This window comes from Megascapheus bottae, chromosome 3 (assembly GCF_031878675.1).
Source record: "Megascapheus bottae isolate mThoBot1 chromosome 3, mThoBot2.hap1, whole genome shotgun sequence".
NCBI classification, from domain to species: domain Eukaryota; kingdom Metazoa; phylum Chordata; class Mammalia; order Rodentia; family Geomyidae; genus Megascapheus; species Megascapheus bottae.
The window spans coordinates 60,151,656-60,162,652 of record NC_143511.1 but is presented as its reverse complement, the minus strand read 5'-3'; the positions used below and the strand labels follow the sequence as shown (position 1 = coordinate 60,162,652).

General features: G+C 43.2%; 1 protein-coding gene across 1 annotated transcript; it reads left to right on the top strand.

The window, feature by feature from the left end:
* Positions 1 to 465: 465 nt before the first annotated feature.
* Positions 466 to 8,396, top strand: LOC150065617 (olfactory receptor 13C7). The gene is made up of 3 exons (XM_090329373.1): positions 466 to 1,398; positions 2,417 to 2,470; positions 8,343 to 8,396. Exons 1-3 carry the CDS (start codon positions 466 to 468, stop codon positions 8,394 to 8,396), a joined length of 1,041 nt encoding a protein of 346 aa, XP_090185499.1.
* The last annotated feature ends 2,601 nt before the right edge of the window (positions 8,397 to 10,997 follow it).

Here is a 10,997-nt window from a genome sequence, read left to right as displayed (position 1 = left end):
GAAAGACCTTGAAAAAAGGAAGCTGATGATTTTATAAGAGTGCTAAGAAGGGAGAATACAAAACTGAACATTCTCAGTGATCGTCAGGGTTTTCTATGAGTCCCACGCTCCTAAAGGGAAAATCAAGGATAATCTCATCAAAGGTAATATTTCCAACCAAAGTTGAATAAAATGAAAACACTCATGATGCCATATGAACCAAATGCCTTGAACATGACAGAAAAATTAAATGAAAGCAAGTGACAGCACACCTCCCTACGGGGCGACCACATATCACCATCTAGTTCCTGACAAACTCCCCTGCATTTTATTTAGATGGCAGACAACTTGTCTCCACAGATGGCCAGAGTTGTGCTCCAGTTGCTCAGCAAGGAAATGCTTCCTCCCTGGAATTCTTGACACATTAGGCATCAGACAATTATGAACTTGACCTTGTGAGTTCCTCCAAGTGATACGGGAGACCCCATGGTCCTGCAAAACGAGACCTCCCCTGTGACGGGGTTCATTCTCCTGGGCCTCTCCGCTCACCCAAAGCTGGAGAAGACGTTCTTCGTGCTCATCCTGGCCATGTACCTGGTGACCCTGCTGGGCAACGCCGTCCTCCTCCTGGTCACCATCTTTGACCCCCACCTGCACACACCCATGTACTTCTTCCTGGGGAATCTCTCCTTCCTGGACATCTGCTACACCACCTCCTCTGTCCCCCTTACACTTGACAGCTTCCTCACCCCGCGGAAAACCATCTCCTTCTCAGGCTGTGCCATCCAGATGTTTCTGTCCTTTGCCATGGGAGCCACGGAGTGTGTGCTCCTGGGCATGATGGCGTTTGATCGCTACGTGGCCATCTGCAACCCCCTGCGCTACCCCGTGGTCATGAGCAAGGCCGCCTATGTGCCCATGGCCGTCAGCTCCTGGGCCGCTGGGAGTGCTGCCTCCATGCTGCAAACATCCCTTGCAATGAGGCTGCCCTTCTGTGGGGACAATGCCATCAACCACTTCACCTGCGAGATCCTGGCTGTCCTGAAGCTGGCCTGCGCTGACATCTCCATCAACGTGCTCAGCATGGGGGTGACCAACGTGATCTTCCTGGGGGCCCCGGTTCTGTTCATCTCCTCCTCCTACGTCTTCATCCTCGGCACCATCCTGAGGATCCCCTCGGCTGAGGGGAGGAAGAAGGCCTTCTCCACCTGCTCTGCCCACCTCACTGTGGTGACCATCTTCTACGGGACCATCCTGTTCATGTATGGGAAGCCCAAGTCCAAGGACCCGCTGGGGGCAGACAAGCAGGACCTTGCGGACAAGCTCATGTCCCTCTTCTATGGGGTGCTGACCCCCATGCTGAACCCCATCATCTACAGCCTGAGGAACAAAGACGTGAAGGCTGCTGTGAGGAATCTGGTGAGTAAGAAACACTTTACACCATGATGGAGGGGCCCCACTTGTCCTGTGCTCACTGACTTCTCCCACTGGAAATCAGGATGAGATGGATGAGATCGCCATGGGAAGGTCAACTTCATCCAAGGTTATGTGAGTGATCCAATGAAACTGAATGGTTCTGGGTGAGCAAGGAGCTTTTGATGGAACTTTCTTCCAGCTCATTCTAGAAATAGTTCCACAAGTGTACACAGTCATACCCTGGTCCTTCATGCTGTCATGGAAACCAAGGAAGTAACTCTTCACACTTTTATTGTTTAGCAAATTAAAATCTCTGGTCCTCATTTATTTTTTTCAACTGTTTATGGCTTCCCCCCTGCTTTGATTGTATAGTAAATGGGTTCGTAGTTTTATAGTAAATACTATCTATGTAAAACAACACCAAGTTTACTTATTTTTCCTTTGATCTATCTATTCATTGGATATTAATGCTCAAAAAATTTTTCCTTTCTCAGTTGTTCTCTCCCTTGGTCTCTATCTCCTTAATCAAGGTCCATTTATTTCCAACAAGTAACAGGGAGATGAGAAAGATATAGAAAAACTGACACAAGAGCCAAAGTGTTGATCTGTTGTTTGTTCTCTTTATGAAGTTTTCATTCATCCTAGATTTGTTTCTAGGTAGCAGTTTCTTATGTATGGCCAAAATAATTTAAAAAATAAACCATCAGCAAAATCTCTGGCATTAACCCAAAAGAGAACAGCAAAATTAATGATCAAGCAAGTAGTCTTTGCTGCAAAAGAATTAGTGTATATAGTTATAGGGAAAAAAGTGAGTTTTAGTCTTTGGTAATATTCTCAGTGGAATTGAAGGGTTATTGTCTCAAGATCAATCTGTGTAAAGCGTCCAGGGGAAAAGTGAATGAATGACAAGAATATTTCATTGCACAGAAAAAAATGTTATTCACCAAGTGAAAGTCAATAGCAATTAGAAAAATAAAAAAGGCAGCACTCGTAATAATTTCTTTAATTCATGACTGTCTAGATCAGAAGAAAACATCTCAGTGAAGGAAAGCCAAACATATTGGCTATTGTGAAGGTATGTACCTGTCGTCCTTGCAATGACAGGAAGCCTAAAATAGGCAGAGTACAGTCCAGGCACATACCTGTAGAGGCAATGAGACACTATCTCAAATATTACCAGTGCAAAATAGGGCCTGAGCAATAGAGAGCCTGGCTAGCAAGCAAGCACAAGGCTCTGAGATTAAATCTCAGTGCCACCAAACAAAAACAAACTAAAGAAATGCTAGAAGAGCCATGAGATACCTGTGGCTCACGCCTGTAATCCTGGCTCCTCAGCAGTCTGAGAATGAGAATTATAGTTCGAAGCCAGTAGGAAAGTCGAAGAGACTCTTCTCTCAATTAAAACAACAAAAAAGCTGGAAATAGAGCTGTGCCTCAAGTGGTGCAACACAAGCCTAAAGTAAAAAGAAGCTCAAGGACAGTGCCCAGGCCCTGAGCTCAAGCTACAAAACTGGTACACAGCAGGTGTGGTGGCTCACACCTGGAATCCTGGGTGTTCAAGAGGCTGAGATCTGAGGATCACAGTTCAAAGCCAGACTAGGCAGGAAAGTCTGTGAGACTATGTTCTCCAATTCACCACCAGAAAATTGGAGGTGGCACTGTGGCTAAAGTGGTAGAGCACTGTACTTGAATGAATAGGCTCGGAGACAGCACCCGGGCTCAGAGTTTAAACCCCACAACCAATAAAAAGAAAGAAAAAAGAAATGTTAAAAGAGTAGAGGACATTGAAGATATGTCAACAGCAAATGAAATGAGTGTTGACGTGCTTGGTCATTGTGAAAGTGAGGTAGGAGAGATCAAGGAAAGCAAGACATAGGAAAGAGGAGCCAGAGATTCAGAGGTAAACATTGTGTTAATGTATTACTCACACAGGCACTTTGCTTTACATTTCAGACTTCCTCACAACGCTGTAGCATATTATATTAGGCCCAGCAAGTAGCTTTCTTCCTCTGACTTTTCCTGCTTGCCCAAATGACTACATACTCTGGGACTGAGCAAGAATATCTTAAAGAAACCATTTGTCAGCTGGGCATGGTGGCTCATACCTGTAATCCTAGCTACTCAGGAGGCTGAGATCTGAGGATCAAGGTTCAAAGCCAGAGGGGGCACAAATGGATCTGAGACTCCTATGTCCAATTAACCTCTAGAAAAAGGGAAGTGGGGCTTGGCTCAAAGGTAGGCCTTGAGCTGAAGAGCTCAAGGACAGAGCCCAGGCCCAGCTCAAGCCCCATGACCCACAAAAAAAAAGAAAAGAAAAGAAAAAAGAAAAAGAAATCATTTGTCTTGGTTGGTGTGGGTGGGCAGGGGAATATTTGGTTAAATAACTCTGATCACAAAAGTGTTTGTTGGCTGAGAGTATGGCCTAGTGGTATAGTACTTGCCTTGCGTGCACAAAGCCCTGAGTTCGATTCCTTAGTACCACATACATAGAAAAAAGCTAGAAGTGGTGCTGTGGCTCAAGTGGTAGAGCTCTGGCCTTGAGAAAAAGTCCCAGGACAGTGCTCAGGCCCTGAGTTCAAGCCCATGACTGGCAGAGAAAAAAAAAAGTGAAACTTGTTAGGGTCAATGTATTGAGAGAGACCAGAATCACTAGGAAAATCATACATAATGCCCAATTCGAGAAAGTGGAAATGAATTTGCATTTGACATTTCTAAAGCAGAATAGCTTTCTGTATACTACACCAGGGAACATCACAGAGATGCAAATCCCATTCTCTAATCTGTATGGATGAAAATCTATAACACTGATTGCAAGTGGTAGTGGTTAATTAAGCTTAAGAAAAATTACAGCCAATCTGAGAAGTGGTTGGCATCTTGTGATACTGCTGCAGAAAAAAATGGAAGAAATTAAGGAAATGGCTATTTCTATAAACGGTCTTCAATGCTACTGCATTGATCTTGTTCTGGGAACACATGAGGACGGACGAGACTTCAAGCCTGGCAAGACAAGCTCAACGTTCTCCTTTGTTCTAAAGCTCCTTCTTTATAAAGCCCAGATTACTTCGCAATTTCCATAATTCTTGTCCTCTTAAAAGAGATTGCCAGGAACACTTTTATGTCTACATAAAGGAACTCCATAAAACTAAAGACTGCTGAGACACTCAAAACTGAGTTTTGAAGTGTTTTGTTCTTGAGGTTCAACAATATTCAAATTAAAACAGCCTTGAACTGAAAATGTGGCTGGTACTGGACACTGTCCATAAACAAAAGCGTGGCTTACCCATAAGCCATTATCGTCTCTCCTCTTACCACAAACCATTCCTTCAAACTCTTCATCACATCAGGTGCCCAGAGCTGAATGCAGCTCTGTGAATGCAGCTTCCATTTGTAGAGGATGAACAATAGTAGTAGAATAAGTGAGAAGAATTTTTTAAAATTAGCTCTTAATGGAACCTAGTTTGCAATCTTGTGCTAAATGATTCGGAAGGTCTTCCAATGGCAGCAGGTGATGGAAATGCAGTAACATCTGTAAAACATTTGAGTGGTAGAGATGTGAAATAACACCACTAAATTGTTAGACTCTCGCCTCCAGAAGACAGTTGAGAAATACTGCAGACATTGATAGACGAGGTTATCATAGCCTAACATCTAGAACTCAAAGAAGAAAAATATATTTTAGTGGAAAAAATATATTGCTTTTCAGGGATCATCCACCTTGCTGTTCAAAACTGTTCTGCAAACATCCCCCGCCCCTCTTCTCCCATCCCAAGGGATTCCAGCTCTGAAGGTCTGATGAGGAGCTGGCGGATAAGTGAAACAGAAATCTGAGCTTACTTCTCTACGTAGTTTTCCTGGTTTGTTGCTGTTGTTTTTGTGCTGGTGCTAGGATTTGAATTCAGGGCCTGCACACTGTTTTTGTTTGTTTGTTTGTTGTTATTTTGCTCAAGGCTGGTATTTTACCACATGGACTACCCTGCCATGGCTGGCTTTGAACCACAATCTCTAGATCTTAGACTCCTGCGTAGCTAGAATTCCAGGCATGAGCCACCAGCAACCAACTTGTTCTTTCCCTGTCACTATTGACCTGGCTAGCATTTCATTGAGGCAGCAACATCCTTTCTTGTTATGTTATCCTCCTCAACTTCAATGTAAGCTAAATGCCTAACCACCCCCAATTGTTAATGAATCATTCGTAAAGTATCAAAAAGAATAACTTTCATATGATAGGAGTGCATATTTTTAAAATAAAATTTCACTTTCTTACATTAGTCTGTTGAGTTCCCGATTTTTACTTGTTCTGATAAACGGTCTTGCTACTTCAAATACACAAGAGTGACATCTAGTGACCATTCAAACCAACTTCAGACATTTACACAGCCATGAAAGTGATCCCAATTTGAGATACTCTCTGGTTAAAGAAGGGAGTACAGAGTTTGAGGGACAGAATGCATGGGAGGTAGAAGTGGGGCTGGATTCCATCTACTCAGCTATCCCCTCACCCCATCTCCTAGGCTACAAGCACCTCCACCATCTAGGCGCAGATAGACACCACACACACACCCTCCCCGCCCGCCAATAACTGCTATTTTAGAAGAATATTTGGCTCCATGCTCGGCACTAAATTTGAAGGTCTTAGGAAAATGTTTATATTCTAAGGGGGGATAAATGATCTGGTTAACCATTAAAGAGACAGACAACCTACAACTTAACTGAGAAGAAACTGAGAAATTGTCCATTAGCATTTTAAGACATTTCAAGGCAGATGACATCACAGATGAATGTCACTAAACATTCAGGGAACAAAAGGTTTTGATAGTGTCCAAATTATTTCAGAGCATACAAAAAGAAGACTTGTTATTCCTTTAACCAAGCCAACTCAGTCAGTTGATTCCAATGATAGGAAACTAGGCTCCTTGCTCTGGTTCTCAGTTCCATAATATGCTTCCCCAAACACCAACTGAAGTTACAAAGGGATCAGAGAATAAAAGACAAGAAATTAAGGGACTAGGAATGTGGCTTAGTGATAGAGTGCTTACCTAGCATGTACGAAGCCCTGGGTTTGATTCCTCAGTGTCACATAAACAACAAAAAAATGAGTAAGGGAAATAAAATTAAAAGAAAAAAAGAAAGTTTTACAGACTCTAGATAACAGAGAGGAATGAGGAAGATTCAGGAAAGAAAAAGTCATTTGCTTCATAGCATTTATGATGCTTGACCACCCAGCCCGGATCTAGCTGCTTCATTCCCTGCAGCCATATAGCTGCAGAGCTTCAAAATGTATGGATGGTGTCTGGGCTCAGCTTGGGATCTGCAAGAGAGCAGGAATCTTCCTCTTGTGGGCCACAGACGACGCTAGTGATAAGCCCCAAAGAGCAGCGGGGGGAAAGAAGGAGGACTGTACAGTGAGATCTATGGATCTGAATAGACATTCCACTCACAGAGGGTCAGGGATGGTTTTAGTTAGCTTGTCTGTTGTGGAGCTTGAACTCAGGGCCTGGGCATTGTCCCTGAGCTTTTGTGTTCAAGGATAGCACTTAAGCCATAGTTCCACGTCTAACTTCTTTTGGGGAGTTAATTGGAAATACAAGTCTCACAGACATTTCCTTCCCAGGCTCACTTTGAATCATGATCCTTACATCTCAGCTCCTGAGTAGCTAGGATTACAGACCTGAGACAACAGCAGCCAGTAGCTGGAAGCTTCAAAGACAGGAGTCTCTCTATCCTGATCAAGGGCTCTCAATCTCTAATCAGGGAGGCTCCAAGTTTTACCAAGGCTTTTCAGCCTGGAGCCTAATAAAGAATTCACAATTGCCGGGCGCGTTGGCTCTCGCCTGTAATCCTAGCTACTCAGGAGGCTGAGATCTGAGGATCAAGGTTGAAAGCCAGCCCGGGCACAAAAGGACCTGAGACTCTTATCTCCAATTAACATCTAGAAAACAAGAAGTGGGGCTTGGCTCAAGAGCGGGGCAGTAGCCTTGACTAGAAGAGCTCAGGGACAGCGCCCAGGCCCCATGACGCTCAAAAGAAAAAAAAAAAAAAGAATTCACAATTGACCAGTGGCTTGTACCCCAGTCTTTCTAGTGTCTGCCCCCCTTGCAAGGATGGCAGCTGACTAAAGAACTCCAGTGGCAGGGAACCCACTGAGACCAAAGAATAAACAGCCCAGAGGAACAAACCTCCTCATGTAATTGTGCCGTTAGAGAACAAAACACAAGCCAAGAACACGGGAGATTATAATCTTGCACAAAAACATCTTTCTCATTAAAATGGCAGATTGAGCACTTGCATAGAGTGAAGTTGGCTAAGAAGACATGACATCATGCTTTTGAGAGAAATGCCAGGTCAGAAGGATTTTTGTGCGTTGTTTTGTTTTTCTTCTAAGTGAAGGATGAGTTAAAAATAAAGATTTTAAAGTGTCAAGAGAAGGAAATGTGAGGATTTGAATCCAGTTCTGATGCAAGGCCCTTCACCTCTAGCCACACTTTACTAAGCTCAAGAGGGGGCCCCAGAGGCAATTCATAATAGCTCTTGTCCTCAAGAGACATGAGGAGAAATGCATGGAGGTGAGTGAGCAGGTGCCAGTGAACTGCCCCATTCTTCTTTCCAGAAGGACTTGCACTGCTCAGCAAGATTCTACTCAGCCTTTAACAAAACAAACTCTTAGGTGAACTCTGCCGGCAGAGCCATTCCTACCTCCTGTTTCTTTAAAAGTCACCAAGTTTTGGAAAGTCTTACAGCTGTTTCCCAGAAGCACAAATACTTTCAAGCCGCACATTCCCCATGTCCCTCAATTCTGGCTGGAAGAAAACAGGACAGATGGGGGTTGCAGTGTCCCTACAGAGAAAGTCATCTGAGTCTCCCTGGCAGCCCAGCTCACTGTTCTCAGAGGAAAACCCTGTAAAAAGAGCTTATGAGTGGCTACATATCTCTGACCTGTCTTGCTGCAGAAAGGAAAGTTCAATGAAAACTTGCAAGCTTCCTCTGCTATTGTTTCCAAGTAAGGAATTTAGTGTAACAATGTTTTTACCCAATGACAGAGTCTACAAGAAGGAATATTTTGACTTATGAATTCAGACAGGGATACATTCATGGGACTATTTTTGGAACAGGAGTTTTTCTAGTCACAGGATATCATATGGTACAAATATGAAAGCCACAGATGGATGAATCTGAAACTCATTGTTAAGTCTGAGAAATAGAGAGGTCGGGAGTGCCTTCTAGAAACTTCTGTGGGCTTTTTATTTAAACAAGTTTTGACACACTCATAAATTTATATTTTCCCTACATGTATTTCTGTTTAGAATTATTGAAGGAAGTATAGTGGGAAAAAAACAATGTTTATTAAAAATGACCTGCTTGCATCTGTGACCTAGTCATAGATTGTCCTTCTTCCTTGAAAAGTAAGATAAACTGCATTATATTACTTATCTACTACACAAACTCTACTTTCTTTTTTGACCAAGATTGGAACTCAAATTTGATATCTAATGTTTTTATTCATTGGCTAGGGTTGAGCCACACCTCCAAACACTCCACTTTTTATGGTCATTCTTTTCTTCTTTTTTTCCTTTTTTATTTTTTGTCAGTCATAGGGCTTGAACTCGAGGTCTAGGCACTGTCCCTAGGCTCTTTTGCTCTAGGCTAGTGCTCTACCACTTTGAGCCACAGCACCATGTCTGGTTTTCTAGTGGTTTATTGGAGTTAAGAATTTTATAGATTTTCCTGCCTAGGCTGGCTTTGAACCATGATCCTCAGATCTCAGCCTCCTGAATAGCTAGGATTACAGGCATGAACGGATTTGAGCTCAGGGACTGAGCACTGTCTTTGGGTTTTCTTAAGGCTAGAGCTCTACCACTTGAGCCTCAGCACCACTTCTGGCTTTTTTCTATGTATGTGGTACAGAGGAATCGAACCCGGGTCTTTGTGCATGCTAGGCAAGCACTCTACCACTAGGCCAAACTCCCAGCCCCAGCCCCTGGCTTTTAATGGTTATTTCTTACATAACTTGTTTTCAAGTCCGTATCTTTTTTCCTTGTTCAACTTTTTCAGTCTGTATATTTTCTATTTGTGAGTGTTAGTATTTGGGTCAGAATGAAATTCATCATAAAATTTCTACTTTCCAAAAAAAGAAAGAAAGAAAGGCCATAAATAAATTAATCTTTTTTTACTCATGATTTTTTCCCCTCCTGAGAAACAGATTTGTCGGAAAGAATTAACATCTTTATGTAAACAAATGATCTATTTTTGAATTAGCAGTGTTTCCCCACAGAGTGAAATTTAAGCCATAGTGCTTTCATGGAGCTAGCTCACAGCAACTGTCTTAGGATCCAGCGGAAGCAGCTGGCAACTTTTACGTCTTTGGGATTCACTGGACCTGTCCCTATTCCTTGCTGTAGACAAAAGGAGCATTCTCAGCATTTTGCTTTGGGGAGGGGGGCAAAGTTTGACTTCTCATTACTAAGAGTAAAGGGCCTAGAAATCCCTCAATTAACAGCCATGAAGAGTCAAGTTAACCTAAAGGAAAATAACATAGCCTCACAGTAACACTCTTAAACATGATAGCTACAGGTCTAGTGTACCAATCTGGAGGAGAGAACCCTTGGCTGTCCTAGGAGCGCTATTCAACAAGGACCTCAGGGTCTCACACTGCTTCCTTTTGCGTTCTATGGTGCAGATCTTATCCACGCATGCCCAGTGTGGATCGCAGGCATCATATCTCAAGGAATGGAATGGAAAGAGTGACGAAGGAGGAAAGCAAAGCCATATGCTTGCCATCCATCACAAAAGGTTCTTAGAGCCAAGTTCAGATGAGTCAATCTGTAATCCTCGCTACAGGGGAGGCTGAGATAGAGTTCCAGGACCACCAAGGTAGAAGAAGTCTTGCCTGTGATCCTAATGATGATGGGAAAGCCTTGCTTAGACCCAGGGGCACACCAGACAGAAAGTGAAACCCAATGTCAAAAATAACCAAACAAAGCCGAGCCTGTTGGCTCACGCCTGTAAGCTTAGCTACTCAGGAGGCTGAGATCTGAGGATCACAGTTCAAAGCCAGCCTGGGCACTAAAGACTGTGAGACTTATCTCCAATTAACCACTGTAAAACAGGAAGTGCGGCTGTGGCTCAAGGGGTAGGGTGGTAGCTTTGAGCTGAAGAGCTCAGGGACAGTGCCCAGGCCCAGAGTTCAAGCCTCACAACTCACAAAAACAAAAAAAACAAAACAAAAACAGGGCTGGCAGTGTGGCCCAATGGTAAAATGCCAGCTTAGCAAGTATGAGGTTCTGAGGTCAAATTTTAATACCCGAAAAAAGAAAAGAAAAGATTCCTAGAAGATATCATCCTTTAGCTCTGCTTATGACCCATTAGCCTTAGCTTAATTGTATAGATATTAAGATTCAGGAATTGCTGAGAATACAGCCTTAACTCTGGGTAATAGCCTAAGCATAAGAGGTAGCCTAGGCTTAAACAACAGCCATTTATTTCTCACAGTTCTGCAGGCTGGGAAGTTCAACATCAAGATGGCAGCTGGGAGCAGGCAGTACTTCCTGACTTCCTGGCACATGGCGGCACTAGCCTTTTGGGTGTGAAGAGGGGTCAGATTTCCT

Bases quoted from the DNA above. Each gene is read 5' to 3' on its own strand.
- LOC150065617 (XM_090329373.1), top strand. From the start codon at position 466: ATGGTCCTGCAAAACGAGACCTCCCCTGTGACGGGGTTCATTCTCCTG. The intron at 1,399-2,416 runs GTGAGTAAGAAA...ATGACTGTCTAG, and splicing joins AGGCTGCTGTGAGGAATCTG to ATCAGAAGAAAACATCTCAG. The intron at 2,471-8,342 runs GTATGTACCTGT...GTCTTGCTGCAG, and splicing joins ACATATTGGCTATTGTGAAG to AAAGGAAAGTTCAATGAAAA.